At 43.4% G+C, this 22,102-nt stretch overlaps 2 protein-coding genes across 4 annotated transcripts in view; one reads left to right on the plus strand and one right to left on the minus strand.

Moving 5' to 3' along the window:
• Positions 1 to 22,102, minus strand: part of CD99 (CD99 molecule (Xg blood group)) — a 180,579-nt gene that overhangs the window by 150,241 nt on the left and 8,236 nt on the right. The window lies entirely within an intron of this gene.
• On the plus strand, positions 6,893 to 9,608 carry LOC309680354 (E3 SUMO-protein ligase ZBED1). The gene has a single exon (XM_082493920.1). The coding sequence runs from the start codon at positions 6,927 to 6,929 to the stop codon at positions 9,012 to 9,014; it is 2,088 nt and encodes a 695-aa protein (XP_082350046.1). The 5' UTR covers positions 6,893 to 6,926; the 3' UTR covers positions 9,015 to 9,608.

Below are 22,102 nucleotides of genomic sequence, written 5' to 3' on the forward strand. Positions count from 1 at the left end.
GGGTCCCCGCTTCTCCTCTTCCTCTTTTTTTTTTTTTTTTCTTTTTTTTTTTTTTCCTGACGGTTTCGCCTCAGACCTCGGCTCAGAGCCGCGCGGGCGCAGCCTCCCTCAGCCCAGGTAGGTGCCTGGAAGGCAGGCGGTGGTGGGCAGCCTCCTCCCGCCGGCCCGGCCGCGGCGCAGGGCGCTTCAGCCACCGCCACCCGCCGTGACCGTCCCCCCCCCCCCGCCACCGGCCGCTGCCGCTGTCCGCCCGCCGGGGCGGCCGGGAGCGCCGGCCGTGGCCTCTCTGCCCCGGCCGCTTTGGGAGGGGAAAGATACCGGCGGTCTGGAAACTTGGTGTTTGATAAGCGGTTGTCAGTCGCTGACAGCTTGTGAGCTGACAAGTGAGGGACACTTCTCGTTTCGTCCCAGGGACTTCAAGTTAGTTTTTGGTTGGAGAAGTTACTTTTTTTGCACTTTTTCCAATTCGGGTCCAGCGCATGTTTGATACTGACCAAGAGGAAACTTTGAGTTTGCCAGAAAACAAAGATCTGAGTTTCCTCTTCCCTCATGTTACTCTTGAAGACTTTAAAATGTTTCTGGGTTTATAAACTTGGAGCAAACTACGAGTCCGGATGGACGCGTAGGGTGTCATCAGAGCTGAGCGTACAACTGCGTGCAAGTCAGTGCCTTTAACTTTCTCTGCTTAGCAGCAAGTGAGCCTTTGTGGCTCTGTCGATAGTCTTCACCAGAGGAACAGTACAAAAAAAATAGTAATATCGAGAGGGACAGTGTTTAGTTAAGGAGATGAGGCAGATAAGGAAATTGCTGTAGAGAATATCTGAAGTACTGGGGAGGAGACGGGACAAGTACACCACACAGTAAGAGCGTATTTGTGCATTTCATCCCATGTGCTATCCTTGGGCAGCATTTTGCCTGCTTTTTATTCATTCCTGATCCTTCTGCGATAGACTGGGATTCTTCTTTCTCATTCTTAAAAGATACAGATAAAACCCCAAAACAGACGAGAGAGCCCTGGTGACAAAAAGGGCAGATGTGCGTACAGTTTGAAATCATCTGAGCATTTTTCTAGCGTTAGTTTTTCTTGGCAGAGCAAAGCTGGGTATTGTGCCTAGGGTGTGTAACACTTTCCAAATCTTTTTTCGAACCACAGAGAAACAGCATGACGAAAATGTGACCCGAGTGTTTTGTTGCAGTCTGTTCTTAGCTGATATTAAAAAAAAAAAAAAAAAAAAAAAAGTGTTGAATTTGAAAATGCCAGAGAAAGACAGTGAAGATCCAACCTGGGAAATGTCAGCTGCCTGAGTAGGACCAGAGCAGACTTGACAGATGTGGAAAGTTTTCTTTCAGCCCTAACTCGGGGTGGTTTCTTCCAAGGACAAGTAGTTTCCTCCTCAGATAGTTGTTTGTGTGCAGTTGCTTCTTGGCAGTTACCTGCTGCCTTGCTCCGACTCGCTGTGTCCAGCCATTTCTTAAAAAAGTGAATCAGCTTGTCAATGGGAACTTTTTTACCAAGAGTAACCTCGTTTCCATAATAACTTCAAAATAGTGACTGCAGTGCAACAAAAAGTGAAAGTATTGGTTAGAACATGCTTAATTAAAGCTTGGATCAGTAAACTACACTCGCTGTAAGAAAAAGCCAAGTTACTTTTCCAGACAGTAACCTAGAAAGGTACGTATGCTTAAAATTTTCTACCTCTTTTTGAGGGGGTGTCCATAACTCTCACCAGTACAGGTGTTTTATTGTCAGGGTGCCTTCCAGGGGAGAGCCTGGAGGGGGGAAGTGGGGCTGGGGAGGGCAGGGCGGTGCAGTCAGCCCTGCCTCCGATCCTGTCGCCACCTTGGCCCCAGCTCTCCCATCAGAGTTCCCACTATTCATGCGGCAGTGGTGCAGCTCTCCCGTGGAAGGTTTAAAACTGAGGGATGCCCTGTGGCTCGTCCTTGAGCTCCGTGGGTGAGCAAAGGGGTCTGGTGTCAGTGCAGCCTTTCTGCCTCTGAATTTTCCAAGAAAAGCTTGCTTTCTTGCACTTGCCGGGAATAATTGTTAAGGATTTCAACCCAAGTAAACCTTGCTAGCTTTGTTTTTCTTTCCTTTTTCTTTACCCTAACTTAGTCAGAGTTGCATGCTCTTGGCACATGTGCTTTCGCATGGCTTTTAAAAGTCACCATCTGTTCTGTCGCATCCTACTGGGGTTCATCTGATTTTTATAGATGGGTTTCAAGACAGTTTTTTGTGGGGAAAGAGGGTAGTTTGAGCTCCGAAATCTTGATTCAGTGCAAAAACTTGGTAATTGTTTTGATTTACAAACTGAAAAGATAGTGATATTTCCTATTGAAGTGAGCCTCGCCCCCCCTCCCCGATACAGAGTAGGGAAGTTGGTCTGAAATTCTGATCTTGAAGCTCAGGGAAGGGAAATACAGAGCTGGGAGGATAAACGGGGTGCAGTCAGTGATTGCTTTGCTAACTAAAATCAGTATGCAGAAGCGAAGGGGAACTTATGTTTAACTTATGTTAAAACATTTTCCAAGTACTAATTGCATAAATGATAGAACTGCCGATATATAGTGTGAATTGTGTTAGTGTTCAGTGGTCTAAAGAATTAATAGTTTCATTAGAAATTACTGCTTGGATTTTTTTTTTACAGTGCTTAATCTTAATTAATTGGAGAAAGAAAGAGCCCTGTGTGACTACAGATCTTGATATAAACAGCTTTTTAGAAACAAAAATCTAATCAGTGGATTGATAAAAGAAAAACTAATATTAATTGTGAGACTGGACATGTGCTCACTGAAAGTCATCCTACTGTTAACAGAAACGGTTCCTGTAATAATAATAATCTCTTCTGGTATTTTAAAAGCTTCTCAAGGAATTTATTTAGCATCTTCCTCCTGTATTTTCTCTTCTGCTGTACATGTTTCATTGAATTTTGGTAGGGGAAGACTAAATGCTGAATATTTTGTAGTTTTGAAGTCTTCGTAGCTAAATTTGGTCTGTGTCATGTAGAAAACTGTCTCTGAAGAAGGTCGTGGCGTGGCTGAAGTTCAGAAGACCTTAAAGCTGACTCCTATTCTTCCTAAAAGCGATTGAGATCTCATTCTTATTTTTAATTGCCTGATTTCTAGTTAGTCAGTATCATAATTTGTACCGAGTTTCTTTACAATTAATTGTGAAATAGTAATTTAGGAACATACTTCTCTTAATTTCAATTCATGTAGTGAGGGCTTTTAGTTTATATGAGTAAAGCATAATGACAGACCGAGCGCTTCCTCCTCAAAGCCGTATGAGCTTTGGGCAGGAAAACGTCCAGAGGTGGGCAGAGAAGCGACTAGGTAGGAAGGATGGTCGGCAAGCAAAAATAAAGTTCCATCTAACCATTAATCCCTCTTCCCCACACAGGCACCTGAGAGAGTTATTTAGGTAGTTTCAGAAAGGAGGAAACACTCATTTTCTGGTTGCCCCCGTGCTGAATGAGCAAGGGTTGTGTGACAACGATACCTACCATGTAATTAAAGAGGTTGCCATCGCTGTGTGTGCACAAGGGGGCAGAGCTAAGGTTGCAGGGTGGCTGCACACCCCGCATTTCCTCATGTCCCTGTGCATGGTTTCACAATCCGAGTGACTCTTGTGCTGCTTTTGAACCTATTTGCTTCGCCCGCCACTGAGGAAGTGGAGCCCTGCCTGGTGCAGGGGTAGCACCGCTGCCCTCTGCAATGTGCATCATCGCTGGCGCTTCAGTACTTTGGTCCAAGCCCTGCCCTGGCGAAGGGGAGTCATGGGTTTGTGTTAGAGTGAGAGGGGTCTGAGGTGTGAGGAGGCAGCACAGCCTGCCCCAGGGAGAGTGGGGATGAGGTACTAGGGCCAGGAAACCTGGGCCCTTCCTTCTGCTCCTCCTCCTCCTTCTGCAGCAGCTGAGTCCGCTGCGAGGCCAGCAGAGGATCCTGTCTGCAGGCTCTTAAAGCCTCGGCTCTGGTACTCTCTGGTGGTGTTGGCCAGCTGCATGGAGGCAGTGAGGAAAACAGCAGCTTCTCCGAAGGTGCGCGCTGTTTCAGTGTGGGTGGGAATTCAAGGGAGAAAGGAAGAGGCATGTTTGTAGCCTTAAGGCTTCTGTGAGCGGAAGGGTTTTCAGCAAACCAAAGTGGCGCTAGTTGTTTTATCATGGAAAGTTCGGCAAGCTAAAAGAGAGCATTTCCATCAGCTGCCCTTGTAACAAGCTGCAGCACTTCCCAAAGGCAAGGGGGTGCTTCATTCCCGATGGATTTCATTCTGCAAGGTGCTGGTGTCTTCAGTTTGGCTTAGAGTTGAAGCTGCTCTGTTTTATGCCAAGCCTAGGCTATGAACATTTTGTTTCATTGAATGAGGGAAAATTTACCTCCTCTTAGAGAAAAATGAGAGGTGTGGGGTGGGTTTTTTGTTTGTTTTGTTTTTTTTTTTTTTTCCCCTCATAGTGCCAGTTACACTGTATAACACTTGAGGAGAGGCAGTGATGATTAGCAGTTTATATTCAAGCTATTATGACAGCTGAAGTGTGGTTTACAGCATTATAATAAAGGCTATGTTATGCTGGCATATCCTTCACTGTGGCAGTGCTGCTCTGTGCCACTATTGCCAGGTGCCAGATCCATCTCAAAATGATGGCAAAGCTGTAACACACCTAAAAATGAAGGGTGGGGTGAGTGTGTAGCACTCCCTTGCTCTAAAATAACTTGTATTTTATCAGTCTGTGATGAACTTTTTTGTGATCCAAGGTGTGTCATACTAATTTTAAATATTAAAGACACAGCAACTCCTTTATTACAGTTCCTTCCTCCTTGCTTTCAGGAGCTGCCACATAACTGCAAAGGAAACTAAGATTTAATGAAATACCAGGAGCCTCTATACTTCCTTGAGACACCATGTCATGGATTGAAGTGGAGGGATCTAAAAGCAATAATAATACATACTGATAGGACATATCTTGTCAATGCACAGTCTGATGCTATGGCAGGGTTACATCATTATACATTACACCACTTTGTCTTTCAAAATCATCAAGTTTTTGTGGGATTGCGTAGTGTGGTGCTGTTGAGATGCACATCTCTGGAACTAGGCAGCATTACCATGTTGAATCAATAGTTTATCCTGGCAACTTAAAAGGAGGCACGGAATGAATTACAGTGGAGGGCATGCTAGTAGTCAGAACATTGCCCCCCTCAAGAAAAAGGCAAAAAAAAAAGGTCTACACCCAGAAGTAAATCTTCAGAACAAATCCAATAAAATGCTTGCCCTGCATCTCATTCTGCTTCTAAACCAACAGCTGTGTTGAAATAAATGTTTAGTCTTGGTAAACCTGTCCTTGGTTTTTCCATTCAAGACGTTCAGAAAGTGCTGCAAATACCAGCTATAGTTCAGAGGGAAAACAGCTTTTCTTGGGAATGTTCATCAACAGCAGAAAGCACACCGGAGAAGCTTGCACACATAAATGTTTTTGGGGGGGATACTCCCTTGCAGCAATATGAAGAAGTCAGATTGTTCTTCCTCCCCTAAGCAGCCGGTCTTAGCACCCGGGGATGTCTGGGCTTGGGCGCAGGTGCAGCTCCTGATGGGCAGAGAAGGCGCAGTGCCGCTGCTTTCAGGCTGGCTGCAGGGATGCTCCTGGTGTTCCTCTTCTGCTCTCTTCCCCTGGATATTTGTGGAGGAGGTTGCATCCATGTTTAACTGATGGCTTCCTTCTCCTTCCCGATCTTGGCCAGGCCCCTGGCAAAGGGCTTGTAGCTGTCACGGTGGCTCAGCTGGTGGTGTGGAAGAAATGGAGAAGCCTGAGCGTGCAGATGTGCTGTGCCGTGGCTTGGCTTTTTGGTGTAGCGAAATCAGCTCTGGCGGGTGCCAGCTGCCGACACTGTACACAGAGACACTGTGGGCCTCGAGTTGTCCTTGCATGTGACTGTTTGCACAAGAAGCATTTTCCTGTGCAGATACTGAGGTACAGATTGCCAAGTCTGGCCTTATCACCACGCTCATCTCTAGAGTGTCACCCCCTCCCGACTTCTGCAGCCTTTTGAAGAAAACAGAGCAAAATTATTTTCCAGCTGATGTGGATAATAACATTTATTAGTGCTTCCCTGTCTGCTTTTCCTGTAATTATAATGCACTGTTATTCCAGGAACCACAATTGTGAACTAGTAGCTCAGGAGATGGCTTTGATTTCAGAAAGACAAGGACAGGAAAGGTGTCAGATGCGTATTGTTGATCTGCATGTAGGTTCAAATTCCCTTTCCTTTTATTTCAGTCAGAAAACATCTTTACATTTCAGAGGATCATATTAATGCCATAATTTGCATCACAGATTTTTTTATTAGTTGTGTTGTTTTTTTTTTAAAGCAAACACTGGAACAGTTAGATTGAGCTAACAAAACTTCTTTCAAAATAAACAAACAATAAAACCTTTGCTCCTTCAGTATCAGGTTTCAATTGAAATAAATGTTAACAGTGAAGTTCAGTAACTCTTAGGCAAGAGGATGTTGGGCTAGCCCTAACTAAACTTAAGAGGCAGGAAAGTGCTATAGCAGATGACCGCTTTGTGTGACAGTAATGTATCAACTCTGTGGTGGTGGTTACGCTTTCTGTACCCAGAATTATGTAATGCAGAAACAAGATTTACGCAGGTCTTCTAGCTCAGTTTCACAGCAGAATGCGATATATTAAAACCCTTGTTAATTTTTGACATTCCGATGGGCTTCTTGTAGGTCACACTTCCTGCAAATCTCATCTTTAAATTTGCAAATGTAGTTAGTAAGGTAGGTTTCTTGAAACGTTCGCAGAAACGCTGATTTCACATAGTTAAGTGTGGTCAAACTTGTGCTTTCTCATTGTATCTTTATCTTACTGCCTTTATCAGGTACTCATTAATGAGTGAAGGATCAAAAGGTGGGACGGTGGCCAAGAAGCAATGGAGAATAAAAGTTTAGAAGGTTCCCCATCAGACCTAAAGTTAGTGGCTCACCCAAGAGCAAAGAGTAAAGTGTGGAAGTACTTCGGGTTTGATACCAATGCAGAAGGATGCATATTACAGTGGAAGAAGATCTACTGCCGTATTTGCATGGCACAGATCGCCTATTCAGGAAACACATCCAACCTTTCTTACCACCTTGAGAAAAATCACCCCGATGAATTCTGCGAATTTGTGAAAAGTAACACTGAGCAAATGAGGGAAGCCTTTGCCACTGCGTTTTCAAAAATCAAGCCGGAGTCGTCGCAGCAGGTTGTTCAAGATAGCCTCATCATGAAGACCTACCAGAATTACGAAAACAAAAAGCATCAGGAACTGACATCTGCGGTCATCAGCCTAATTTGCGAGGGCATGTATCCGGCCTCTATTGTTGATGAACCCACCTTCAAGGCCCTCTTGAGAACAGCAGACCCCAGGTATGAACTTCCTAGTCGAAAGTACTTCTGTACAAAAGCTATTCCCGAAAAGTACAATGCCATTAGAGAAATTGTGCTGAAGGAGCTCACCGAGGTTCTATGGTGTGGCATATCCACGGATATGTGGAGGAGCGAAAACCAGAACAGGTCATATGTAACCGTCGCGGTTCACTTTCTCAGCAGCAGTCCTGCCAACTGCCTGGCAGTGAACTCGAGGTGTTTAAAAACGTTTGAAGTACCGGAGGATAATACTGCTGAGACTATTACGCGAGTCCTTTATGAAACGTTCATTGAATGGGGGATCAATACAAAAGTCTTTGGTGCTACAACAGATTACAGTAAAGACATTGTGAAAGCTTGCTCTCTCCTAGATATTCCCGTACAGATGCCTTGTTTGGGGCACACTTTTAACGCAGGAATACAACAAGCTTTTCAGCTCCCCAAACTCTGCAGCCTTCTTGCTAGGTGCCGAAAACTGGTGGAGTATTTTCAGCAGTCTACAGTTGCAATGTACATGCTGAGCGAGAAGCAGAAGCAGCAGAATATTCTCCACTGCATGCTGGTAAGTGACCGTGTTTCCTGGTGGGGAAGCACGCTCGCTATGCTGCAGCGCCTCAAGGAGCAGCAGTTTGTCATTGCAGCTGTTCTCGTGGAGGACAGCAACAACCACCACCTCATGCTGGAAGCCAGTGAGTGGAATACAATCGAAGGGCTGGTGGAGCTGCTGCAGCCTTTCAAGCAGGTTGCGGAGATGATGTCTGCTTCAAAGTACCCGACAATAAGTATGGTGAAGCCACTTCTCCACATGCTTCTAAATACTACCCTGAACATCAAAGAGAACGATTTGAAAGAAATCAGCATGGCAAAGGAGGTGATTGCTAAAGAGTTGTCAACGACCTACCAGCACACGCCTGAGATAGACATGTTTCTCAATGTTGCAACTTTCTTGGATCCCCGCTACAAAAAACTGCCTTTCCTTTCAGCCTTTGAGCGGCAGCAGGTTGAAAACAGAGTGGTGGAAGAAGCAAAAAGCCTGCTGGAGAAAGTAAAAGAAAATACCTTTAGGACTGAAGAAAAATTCTTTACCGTTTCAGAAGAGCCCCCTGTGAAAAAAATCATCATCTCCTCGACTCCTCCTCCTACTAGTGTCATCAACAACATGCTCGCAGAGATTTTTTGCCAGACGGGAGGCGTGGAAGACCAGGAGGAATGGCACGCTCAGATCGTTGAGGAGTTGAGCAACTTCAAGTCACAAAAGGTCCTCGGTTTGAACGAAGACCCACTGAAGTGGTGGTCTGACAGACTAGCGCTGTTTCCAGTTTTACCAAAGGTTCTTCAAAAATACTGGTGTATTTTGGCCACAAGGGTCTTCCCTGAACGCCTTTTTGGTTCTTCTGCTAATGTTGTAAGTGCAAAGAGAAACCGGTTAGCCCCAGCTCATGTGGATGAGCAAATCTTTTTGTACGAAAACAGTCGGAATGGGTCTGAGGCAGAACCGGAGGATGAAGACGAAGGAGAGTGGGGTTTGGAACAGGAACAGATTTTTAATTTAAATGACTCGGTAAATGTAAACAACAATTTCTTTAATATCCGAGACAGTGGGTTTGTTTAACAGGACTGCTGCGGTACATTTAATAACAAAGAAAAAAGGTATTTGTCTTAAGTTACCAAAAATATTTCTGTTTTATGCTATGAATGCTGTAAATATTGAACAGTTGTAACAAACTTGATTTAGCTTCCATTGTCTATGTTTTTCCCACTGTCTTAAAACATGAATGACTTGTGATTAAACAGCACTGAAATGAATGAGGAAATAAATTCTACAAAGACCGTGATTTCTGACTGTGGCCCAGATTTCAGAAAGCACTTACCCATGTGCTTCCTTTCCACTTGCTTCAGTGGGAGACAAACACATGCTTTCGTGCTTTCTATCATAAAAATATTTTCCTGAATTAGGACCCTAAGCAAGGGAGTTTTTAAGATTTATGCCTCCATGTGTAAATCCTGTGTGACTCAGGATGTTAGCTTTAAATTTTGGATTTTAAAACATTGTTTTTAAAATCCATAAATCTGAGCAGTGAAGATTTTTAGAGTGTAACAATGTCATGGAATGAAAAAAGATCTTGAGCCTGATTTTCTTTTTCACTACCTCATGTCTTAGGCCTGGTCTATGCTAGAAAAGTTCAGCTGATATAATTCGTCAATTAGGGGACTGATGTGTTCTTATTTTAACTGATACTGTGCTGGCATAGGCTGTAGTGTGGATGCACTTATACCGGGATAAGTTATTTTCCTTTCCAGTGTGGTGTAAATGGTATAAACGCTTTTAAACTGGTATTGCTGTGTCCACATTAGTCCGGTTGTACCATTTAACTGCAGCAGCTAAATGGCAAACCCCCCCCTTTTGGTTTGTTTGTTTTTTTTTTTTTTATTGGTGTCTAGGCAAGCCCTGATTGTAGTCTCTTGTGCTTTCTACAAAGTGGTAACGACGTGTGGGGGGTCGGGGTGGCATTGTGTTACCTTCGCTTTGTGCTGATGTTACAGCTGACGCCAGGCGGGCAGTGAAGCAGGCAAGGCATCAGCTCCCCTTGACCGTGGAGGGAGGGAAGGAGAGGGTGGTGAGACACGTATGGGCCATGGGTCTAACAGTCTGGCTATGTTATAAAATTCTGAACCTCTTAATTTAAATGGGGACTTTGTCCAGGGTAGCTAGAAAATTTTGTTGGCAAGAAAAGCAAAGCAAAAAGCTTTAATATTATGTAAATATATTTAAAAGAAGGGGACCCCTCCATTTCCCCACATGTATTTAGTGAGTCTTTAAGATTGTTTCTTATTCTGTTAGCACTTAAAAACTCTTTTGTTTTTCTCCTGTCTCTTTGATTCAGTTTGTAGAGTGGACTTTAGTCCGGTCCAGTCTAATGTTTGAGTACTGTTTTTGATTAGTTGTTGTGTATTGTAATTGTTCCCTTTTTGTCTATGCCTAAGTGTTTTAAGTCTTTTACTAGAACTTGGCAAACAAGAAAAAAAAAAAGAAAAAAAAATGAACCCCAAACTCCCCATCTCTTATGAAATTCTGCAGGTCATAAACAAGATTAGAGGTCACGCTTGGCACAGAGTGGGATGGCATCCAGTTTTTTTCCCTGAGGTGCGGAGGAGGACTCTTGACATTGTCCAGTTGCAGTCAAGGTTTGCTTGTGGTTTTATTTTTGTTACTGGCATCTAGCCCCCCACCTTGGCTTTAGTCTATGACTGTGTCGAGCACAACCTTTGTGGAGAGAGGTCTGTTGAAGACTGGCTGTTACTGTTCTGGAGGAAGAAAGTTATTTTTTCTCATCATGGTGGTACCCACAGATGTTTGGTTGTAGAAGGGGCCCAGCCAGGAGGAACATAAAAAAATGAGAATTGCGATGGAATTTAATCTATTGCCAAACTGCTTGTTTATGTTTTGGTTTAATAGTTTTTGCAAGTTTGAGGCCTCTGTGTTCTTTGTAGGCAGTGGGAAGGGGCGGGTGGATGGGGAGGAAGGGCAGAGGTTAGAGTGAAAGAGCAGTGGAGTAAATAGTAGTGAACTGCCTGGCAAGTTTAAGCCCGGGGAAAAATGCATTTAACAGGTGGCATGGCCCGTGTTTGGCTGTCAATAAGCCCGGGTTTTCACTCTCCAGCCCCCTGAAAATTGATTTGCACTTGCACAAAAGTACACGCACAGTGCATCCGTTGAATGTTGCTACTCCAAAGTGCAAAGCAGAGGCTTGGCCTAAACTCCCACAGGTATGTAGGTTATCTGTGAGTCAAATAGCAGCAGGGAGCAAAATACAGCAGGTCCCTGTTTGATGTTACCTGATCTCCTGTGATGCCCCTGTCTTGGTTTTTATGTCCCTTGAGTGCCAGCTGGTGTTGGTTGTGTCCCCTTGCACCACCTCCACCTGCTGCCACCGCTGCTATCCCTAAAGGAGCTGCGCAAATGCTGGTGTGAGGCGTGTGGATCCTCTCTTACACGAGCGGAATGCAAAGCCCTGCCCTTGCGACCAAGGCAGAGGCCAGAGCACTGGTCCCCCAACCCTCGTTCAGCCTACCACTCTTGGCAGCATCCATCTCCCCTTTCCATCTTCGTCCTTCTAGGGCTAAACGTATGCAGTGACGCTTACAAGCAGTTTTACTGAGGTCAGTGCAATGCACTACTCTCTTCCTTCCAGCTTCTTTTTATTTTTTGGTATCCAAAATAAAACTGTAGTCGGTTCAATTGATGTGTCTCAGCGTTCTTTTAAAAAAAAAAAAAAAGGAGAAGAAAAAAAAACCAGCCACAAAGCCATTGTTAGTCCTACCCATTGTCTGTGAGTTTTTTATTTAATGTTCTAAGCCTGGAATATTGTTAAATAAACCAGAAAAATAAGTTAGTTACTAGATTATTTGTCTGATGTGTGTTCATATCTGCAGCACTTTATGACTTTGAACTCTTCTGCAACAAGGGGAGGTTATATTCTAAGGTTTTGTAGCTATGCATTTATTTTCCTTTTGATCTTGTAAGTTATTTAAAAAAATGCTGTACAAATCTTTTGGATTAAAAAAAAAATTAAGATGAAAAATGTCAGAAGTTTAGATGGTTTCTCTTGCTTAAATACGTGTGTTGTTTTTCATTTAACGACATAATTTTCTGTTGTTTAGTTGGGTGGAGAAGCAAAGTTGCAGAGCTGTTTTAAATATTGCTACAACGTGAATTAAACTGTGGTGATATTGCCAAGGGTGGGCCCAGAACACATTTCCAAATTACGCTATTAAATCAGATTTATGTTCGTGTTTCTTGACAGCTAATTTGAATCCACAGCCTAATGTTTCCGTTTCTCTTCGGTACAGCTGAGACATCTTTTTGGAGGGGCGATAGAGGAACTTCAGCTTTTGAGTGCTTTCGTGCTGGAAAAGTGAATTTTTAAACAGGCTCTCAAAGTACATACTTTATGTCAAAAGAAGAAGAATTGCCTTTTGCCACCAGCTAAATATTTCCAGTCCAGGGTTGAAATACGGTGGGCTAGACAAGGTTTCTTAGGGTTAACAACGTAACGAAAGGGAGTTTTGTGTCACTGACCCACCTCTGCACGCATTTCACCTCTCTCCCCTGTTAGGGATTACTCTGAAGACAAAAGAAAAACCCTGAACCAAACTGAAGTTGAAAAGGTGAATTTTTCCAGCAATGCCACAGTTCAGATGAAGGGAATAAAGTTCTGGATTATTTGTGGAAAGGGCGTATCGTTTTAAGTTTCTGTCATAGAATCATAGAATGGTTTAGGTCGGAAGGGACCATGAAGATCATCAAGTTCCAACCCCCCTGCCATATGCAGGGACACCTTCCACTAGACCAGGTTGCCCAAGGCCACATCCAGCCTGGCCTTGAACACCTCCAGGGATGGGGCCTCAACAACCTCTCTGGGCAACCTGTGCCAGTGCCTCACCACCCTCAAAGTGAAAAACTTCTTCCTAATCTTCAATCTGAACCTGCCCTCTTCCAGTTTAAAGCCATTCCCCCTCGTCCTATTGCTACATGCCCTTGTAAAAAGTCCTTCCCCAGCCCTCCTGTAGGCCCCCTTTAGGTACTGGAAGGCCACAATAAGATCTCCCCGGAGCCTTCTCTTCTTTAGGCTGAACAGCCCCAACTCTTCCAGCCTGTCCTCATAGGAGAGGTGCTCCAGCCCTTGGATCATCCTCGTGGCTCATCTCTGGACACACTCCAGCAGGTCCATGTCCTTCTTATGTTGGGGACTCCAGAGCTGGATGCAGTACTCCAGGTGGGGTCTCATGAGAGTGGAGTAGAGGGGCAGAATCACCCCCTTTGTCCTGCTGGCCACACTTCTTTTGATGCAGCCCAGGATACGGTTGGCCTTCTGGGCTGCAATCGCACACTGCTGGCTCATGTTGAGCTTCTTGTCAATCAGCACCCCCAGGTCCTTCTCCTCAGGGCTGCTCTCCAGCCATTCCCCACTGAACCTGTATTTGTGCTTGGGATTGCCCCGACCCAGATGTAAGACCTTGCACTTGGCCTTGTTGAACTGCATGAGGTTGGCTTGGGCCCACCTCTGCAGCCTGTCCAGGTCCCTCTGGATGGCATCCCTCCCCTCCAGCATGTCTACCTCGCCAAACAGCTTGGTATCATCGGCAAACGTGCTGAGGGTCGCAGCAGTGTATTAGATTAATTTGGAGGGTTTTCTTTAATTACTGTCATGGTGGTCCAATTAGCTTTACAGGAGCATTTGTATGCAGGCAGGAATATTAAAAGCAAAAGAAACACTAATTGGTTATTTTTAATATTTTATAGGACTTGTAAAAACTTAAAAGCGACATGTAGTTCATGATTTTGTCCTTTATGTGTGATAACTTAAAAATAAGGGGCTGCCTGAGGACTTCGTTTCTGAAGGAGGGGAAGCGTATGGATCTGAACACAGAAGTAGTGTATTTTACATATTCCATGACAACTGGGTAAAGGAAACTTTATGCTGCAAAAATTGCATTTTAGTCTCCACATACAGTACTCCTTTTGGTGGTCTCCATTTCTGAATGTCCTTCTCAGAAGATGATGTCTTTCTGAAGTTCTGGTGATCCCGGATCTGGTGGTACAGTGCTATCTAGTCTAGGCTCTCTTTTTGGCTATGCTGAGAAGACTGTCTTGCTTTGGCTCCTAGTTCTGTTGTATTTTGCGGCTTTTTTTTTCTTTCTTTTTTACAGGCCAAGACTATATGGTCTGTCTCACCATATTTCCCCTGCATGAGTAGTCTTCTGCTTAAAACAAGATGTGTTTTATTTTTAGTGGATGTAGGGAAATTACAGATTTTTTTTTCTTTTTTAATAACATTATTATTTGGTGCTGTAGAGAGAATTTAAAGGTACAGTGTAATTTTACGTCTGCCTTAAAAGTACATCAGAAAAGCATGTCTAATGACTTGATGTTATTTAAACTGGAATTTCAAAACACGAAACCCTACAATTGCTGTATAATGGTGTCATTTTTACATACAAAAGCATTTCCTTTAGGTTGAACAATAAAAATCAATTAAATAGATTTTTACTGCATCTACAGTCATTTTCAGTGCCCCTGCAGTTGGGCTAAAATGCCACAGGGGAATTGAGTTTACTAAAAAAAAAAAAAAACAAACCCAAAACACTGTCTTTCAGCTTACCTTGTGTTCTAAAGTGATGAAATTTTATTTATATCTTTTTAAAAATGCAAAGGCTGTTGCAGAAACTGTTTTTGGCTGAGAGTCTCTCAGACTCTGAAATGTTAATATTATGATTTTTGAGCATTTATATTGACGTTTCCGAGCAGGGTGGTATTGATTTCCCTCGCTGCCAGAAAAAAAGGTTAATGTTCACCGAAGTGGTGCTGCCATCTGCGACGCTTTGAAGTGGTGATCTGATGTATCTTTTCGCAGGGATGTTGAAAAGACTGTTTTACCTGCTGCACACGTGTACTGGTTTCCATGCCTTACAATTCGTACTTATTTCCAGTGACTTGAATTTGCAAGATCCCACTTTCTGTTTCACGCTCCTCTGACCTGTCTTCTCTCCCTGGCCCTGCCTGGGCAGAGCTGCGGGTGGGAGCAGCAGGGAGGAGGAGCCCTCCTCCCCGGTGTGATTTTCTTCTCTTACAGAGAGATTGTTCTTAGAGAACAGGTTAACTCAATTTAAAATGAGTTTAAACTACGTCCTTATTCCAGTCTGCTGGGGCTACAGCGCCTGTGCTGTGCTGCGAAAAGGCAGAGCCAGTGATTCCTTCCCCCACTGCGATGTACGCGTGCGTGAACACATTGCTCGCTTGGACCAAAATTGCCTACGTAAGATGCTGGGGGATCGGGCTCAACACAGCTGGGAAAATACTCTCCGAGTCAAAGGCACGATGAGCAATAATAGTCCTTATTGCATGTTGGGGTAGAAACAGGATCTGTGGTGCTCTGGTTGTTGGGGGTTTTTAAGGTAAATGTCTTAAAATGATACTGGGTCATGCTCTGGGCTGAAACTGTGCCTGGGAAATCTTGTGATTATTCACGTACTTCTGTATTTAATGCTGACATAGAAAAGTGTGTTCTGTGTCATTCAAATAAAGATTTTATTTAGAAGCTAAAGCTACAGTTCCTATTTGATTGATAGATATTTTGGGGGTAACATTTATAGTGGTTTTACTGTTACAAATACCGTGGCCAGAGGTACGCGTACATTCCGCTGTCAGAAGTGGTAGGGCAGTCCTGTTTTTAAGTATACCAGAGACAGGAGGGGGTACTTTTATTTTGAATAAATTAAGTAAGAAATGTTGTCTTTATTTTAGTGCTTTTAGGTAGAAGACTAATTAAAATGCATCTGCAAGTGTTTGTGGTAGTGTGATGATTTATTTAGATATATCTGTAGAGAATTAACTCCTTTGGTTTACTTAGTAAAAGTATGACTGGAATTGTCTGTAGCTGCACGTGCATGATGTTACATCCAACAGTGATTCCCCAAGCAATGCAGAGTAAGGTTGTTTTTAAAAAGGCAATTTCTTTGATTCCATACAATTTTCTGAATATGTCATTGTCCCCAAACACATGCAGTCAGGAGTGAGGAATTAGTCTTTTATTTCTCTGACAGATGCCACTTTGCTTTTAAATTTTAGACATTTTGTCTCTATATAGACACTGCGACTGAAAGGGTTTCATTCTTTTTTTTTTTTTTTTTTTTTAACGTGCTTTTTTCTCATGAGTCATCAGTGAGGTTTACAGTGATAGGAATTTAGAGTCATATCAACAAAGATGTCAAGTCAGCATCAGGAAGGCTCATGCCAGAAACATCCCGTCCCACGTCACGAACGCTGTGCTCCAAGGGAAACCTTCATCTTCTCAAATGTGGTTTTCTGATGTGTGTGTGAGAGAAAAATAAATTGCTTTTGCAAACGTTCTGTTTTCTGGGTGATAGTCTAGTTTGCTGTGAGTTTGTGTACTGGAAATCACTCAGGGGTTTGGCCCCAAATTTAAGTTTCTTGAGTACACAGCAGAACTTACATGAACAGAAGGAATTTAATAACAATTAAATCTGCAAAACTCAGTTGCTTCATTGATGGGAACAAATAGGAAGTGGATCCCTCTAGGAAAAATACTGAAATTGTAACAGGAGCCTGCAATTCCTGTCTGAAATCCTCACAACATTTGAAAATACTAAATGACTAACCCTCCCGTAATCTGACATTTCAGGACTGTGGAAAAGAAGTGCTTTGCACACTTCTTGGTGTTCTGTTCCCATGCTGCCGGAGGTGAGCCCCGTCAGCTTCAAAACCCTGCACTCCCAAGTGGCCAGGGAGGAGTTTTCAGTAATAAGATAGTGGAAACGAAGGGAAGAACCAAGGTCTTATTGTAACCTGTCCTCTGGCATGGGAAGCCCAGGCTGGAATGGCTGTTTCTCAACAATATTTTGATGCAGCCTCTGCGATCCGCCGCAGACACACATTCCCGTGCGATCCAAGAACTTGCCACTGATCACAGAACTGGCAGGTCCCAAGGGAGCGAGCGCTGTGGTGGGAAAGAGCCAGTCTTGTGGATGAGTGGAGCCTTCTGCGCGTGGTATGTATCTTTTCTTCTCCCTAATTTTAAGCCTTGTTTTATTTCCTATGCAGGTAGTACGTACGTTAGCGCTGGTCTTTGTCGTGTTCCTTGCTGTGCGGCTCGTACGTTCAAAGTGTAAGGACAGGAGGATGCTACCTGCCTGCCTTCAAGACAGGGTGAAAGCAGGCAGGAGTGCGCTTTGCGGACTGGTTCGTGTGAGCAGTAGGTTGAAGGTGGTGTTTAGTTCACCCCATGGTGTTACGAATGCGAGACGGGCATCGCTGCTGGGAGATTTCTGCGTGCCTGCTCAGAGAAATGAGGTGAGAAAAGAGCAACCTTCTGCACACTGTATCTGGAAGTTTGATGCAATCCTCAGGTGAATTTAAAGCGCTCGCATGAACTAGCTCTTTTATAGTCTTGCAAACCAACCGCCTTGTTTGTGCCCTGCCTGCTCCACCCCACCTCCCCTTCGTTATGTCGGGTGATGCTCACAAAGATTACCCAGTTCTTTTCGGAGAGAGAAATCCACTGATAATGTAAGAAACTATTTGTCAGTTGTTAAGAGCAACGCATATGCTTTTTGGGCCTTTTTTGGCAATGCGTATTAGAGCTGATGGAAGATAAAATTCTTTTTTGTACCCAGAGATGGGATCCCCGAATGTCTGAAGTAGGCTGTCGTAGGCAGGGACTGGTAAACTCTTTCCTGCAGTGAGGGGCTCGGCTCGGTCTGCAGTGTTGGACTCTTGGCTGCGCTTCTGGCCCATCTCTAGGCTGTTTAGGAAAGTTGCCGGGCTCTGCAGAGGGAGATAAAAAGGCGCCTTCAGACCATCTGCACTAACTCCTTGAATTGGGTGTCCAAATACAGATTTAGGGGTTTAATTCCTAAAAGTGATCCATTTTGCCCGCTCTGCCTTCAGAACCACTAGAAATGCCAACATCACAAGTGTATCTCTTTAAATAGCTTTTAAATAATGGTATTTTGAGGTGGGCTGCGTATGTGATGCTTTTTTAAATACAGACCACAAGTTTTCATTTTCCATGTGTCCATTTTGTGTTCAGTTGTGCTTCAAGGGTTCGTACCCATAGGATCATGCTGTCTAAAGTGAGCTATTGGAACACTTGAGGTCCCAAATGTAGGTGGGCTTCAGAAGTAAGAGAAATATTTTTCCCCGCAACTCACAAGCTGGAAGTCTTAGGTATTGTGCTGTTGAGGGAGTCAATTGCAACTGTGTTTTTGCAAAATATGTGAGAATGTGAAATGTAAATAATTAGAAATTTCTTAGGTAAAATTCTGAGAGTAGAAGGCTTAAGTGTTAAGCACCCCATTTTCTGCCCTGTTTCCTGCATTGTAGCAATATGGAACCGGACCCATGGTATTTCAGTGAGAGTACATGCAAAAGAACAACCTTCTTTTATTTAGTCATTATTCTGCTTGCGAGGATGTTTCACTTTAGATTATTTAGTCTTAACAACCAAAATATCAACAGTTTCAGCAGATGTGATTGAGCATTTCTATTGCTTGGTTCTTCCTTCCTTGATAAACAGGAACTTTTGCTCCTTGTTAACGAAGAACAAAGGAAAGGAGGCAAACGAGGTTCCAATATTATAGGTAGAAGGTTGAGTGTTTGCTTAGTGCTCGTGCAGCTGAAGCACTGATGGATTTCAGGGCCGGGCGGTGGATTGTGTGTGTGCCAGTAGGGCATTTGGGTCTAAAGATGGGCAGATGGTATCTTGCAAAGGATATGTGGCCTTTGCTATCAGGTCAGTGCTATGCCAATAAACGTGATACTTCATTAGTTGGTTGTGCAATTAGGAACTTCTGCAGTCACTCAGTGTCTCTGCTTTTTGGGGCTGTTCGGAGTAAGATCTGCTCGTTTAGGTGATAGAGCAAACTCTGTGAGCATTAGAGATGCCGCGACTCAGGAAAGTGAGCTATAAAATGTAATTGTTCCTTTGCATCATAAAAAGAGTTGTTTAACCAAATTCCACTCAGTCACGCTTCAGTTGAAGGCACCGGAGGTTGTAGAAATGCAGCTGAGGAATGTAAAGCTTTCCTGCCGGGGCAGTTGGGTGGGTGGAGGTTTTGAGTCACGCAGGAGGACCTTGTGCGGACTCCACCATGAGGCTGCCTGCGTGGGACAAGTTGCACAACCGGAGGTCTTATTTGGCTCAGATGTGAGCGCTGTAGCAGCCTCATAAAGTTTTGCAAGGCTGGAGGGCAGGAGGAAGTAGCCATGAATCCTGTGATGTTATTTTTAGAGATATTTTTGTAGTAGAGACATAATAAGTCAGTTTGCTTAGAACATGCAGATACTGTCCCACCACGAATAGGTAAATGCTTTACCTGGGCATCGCTCGCTCCGTGCTGGAGTAGTATTGAAGTTACATGGGCACTGACGTGTAATTCTTGATTGGATTTGGTTATGGTAAAGCTTTTAGTATATTGAACAAAGAGAGTCTTATGAAATATTTTGCTATCTCTGTCACTAAGATTATGTGGGTTTTGCCTTTCCTTGCAGACAGGGCAAGATTCAAGATTTGGACAGTTGTGGAGCAGAAATGTCATAATTATATATACACACAACCCCTTCTCATTTTTTTTCAGAAACCATTGCCTGTCAGTTTCAAGCTTCCCATCCTTGCAGTTTCTAAATTACAGATGTCGTTACAGACACAGTGATTTGGGGTTTGTGGCCTTATCATAGTGTATGAATTATTGCATTAATGCTGCAGATGTGGTGGGATATAGCAAGTTTTAAAGGGTTTATCGCCAGCAAGGAAAAAAAAAATTGTCAGCTACTATTCTTAAAACAAATAACCAAAAAAGCAGTGATATTTTGTGTCATGTCAGGATTCCTTTTAAGAAAAAAAAAGAGCACCATAGTATTGTAATAAAATTAGGATATTTTATTTCCTTTCACCATATTTGTGCTCTGCTAGGGAAGGTTTGATGCTTCACGGAAAATTCATTGGGCAGGAAAACTACATCCCCCATCCTACCCAAAACACCCTCTGAGTTGTGTAAGGCTGAGTAAAAGCGCTTGGCTCTGATACCCTTCTGCTTTTTGTAGTGTGACTCTTTTCTGCCACAGTATGCTTTCTTTCTGGGACAAGGACATTTTGCCGTCTGAGGGAATGTCTAACCATTATTGCAAACATAGCTCAATATTTTAAATTAGCCTGGAGAAAACAGAAAGAAAAGTTGGACCTAAAAAATGCACTGAATTGTTTCTGAAGGAGGACGTTGAGGGAACAGTTAAAACCTTTTTTTTCTTTCCTCTTGTTGACACATTGGTAACATGGTGACGTAACTAAACACCCTCCACCTCTATGAGGAAATACTCTTCTCCTCTAAGCTCTGTGCTGAGTTATCCTCTGTGACGTTGCCTTCGCCGGTGTGAGAAAACAAAGTCACACCAGATCAGAGCAAAGCTTGATCACCTCCTGACCTCGGATCTCAAGCCAGCATTTCTCACACACACAAACCAGGAATTGAAGTTAATGAGGCTTGTGAGCGTTCAATGAGTTCGGGATTAAGTTTTTAATCTGCTACGGTGTGTCTAAGTCGAACGCTGCGGGCAAAGGTTTGATTGCCACCTCTGGCTGCCCAGGCGCGGTGTGCTGCAGCGGGAGGCGGGCCATGCTCCGTGGTAGCAATTTGTACCAAAACAACTGATATTAGGGCCCGTACGTCAAACGTTTTACAAAGTCAACCCCGAGGATGCTCTCTGCCCTAAACAGGTTATTTTTAAAACTGAAACACGTAGTTCTGTATAACAGTTTTTTAACAAACGTCAGTCTGTCCTGGCTAAGGAAATTATGGGTGAGTTGGCATCAGACCTCATTCTTTAAAAAAAGTTCAGTGGTACCATTGCAAATGGCTTATACAGGATACAACAATCTATATATTACACAGAATGAAAGTGACTTTCTAAATATAAATAAAACATTACTGGCACTACATTTTTGCAAGGCAGGACTAACACAGTGAAGAGATGTGTTTGTAATTTTTATACTGAATGTATCCTGGTGAACAGTGCCTGCAGAGCAGTAAGTGCTGTCTTTTTTGGCAATTGGATATAACCTGGATAACTGGAAATGAAACGTTTGTGCTATGAAATGCTTCTTACAGCAGATATACAAGGGCTTCTTGGACATATTTTTCCAAAATAACATCTTGTTAATGAATAAAGCCATCCAGTGTGAATACAGATACCATCTAATCTGCCTGTTGGAGTGCTTTCGTGCTAATTAATGCCACCACCTATATGCCAGTCTTACTTGTGCATTCATAACTGTAGTCACTGCATTGCACAGTGTATGATTTTAACATTAAATAGTCTGCTGAAAATTGGTAGGAAAAAGGTCAAGAAATGCAAAATCCGTGTTCCCTCGATGATGCTGTGCTTCCTAATTATATGGTACATATATTTAAAGAGCAACTCACTCGAGTCAGAAGCAAGTTTCGGGAGCTGCAGAGACTGCCAGCAGTAGTGCCTGGTAGGTGCTAGCAGCGTTCTTTGTGCTGGGTTGTAGGCAGTAACTGTATTCCTCCTGTACTTTCTCCTGGGTTCATTTTTGCAGCTGATATTTGAAGATATAGAGAAGTGGGTGTAAAACAACAGAGTAGGTGGGCAACGTTGTAGCCTGGATTTCAGCTGGAGCATGGCCGTGAGGGTTGTATTACAGTGGCATATGGTCTTACTTGTTTATGCAGTAATTTAATGTCCTTTGTTGAGATTTTTGATATTTAGTGTAGCATGCCTTCTATCCATCACTTCCACCTTCATTTTTAATATGATTAAATTATTTTTTTTCTCAATATTTGCTCATTAAATATTCTAGAAGGGCACAGGTGAAAACCATGATTTTTTTCCCCAGTCTTCTAATCCAATTTTCAAAATATTCTTTTTCTTCCTTTAAAGAAAAGCATATACATACCCACATCCGCATACAGAAAATGATTGTAAGTCAGTGATGAGGTCCAGTTTATTCAGTTCCAATTCTTCCAAGCTGCTACCCACTGCTGTTAAGGACAAAGTTGTCTTTACAAGTGCGGTGGGGCTGACAGTCGGTGCATGGTTTGGCTGAGGGCTGGGGTGACGGGAACCGAAGCCGGGAGCCGTGGGACCCACCACGATGGCTCAGA

Source organism: Vanellus vanellus (genome assembly GCF_965231255.1).
Source record: "Vanellus vanellus genome assembly, chromosome: 1".
Taxonomy (NCBI): Eukaryota; Metazoa; Chordata; class Aves; order Charadriiformes; family Charadriidae; genus Vanellus; species Vanellus vanellus.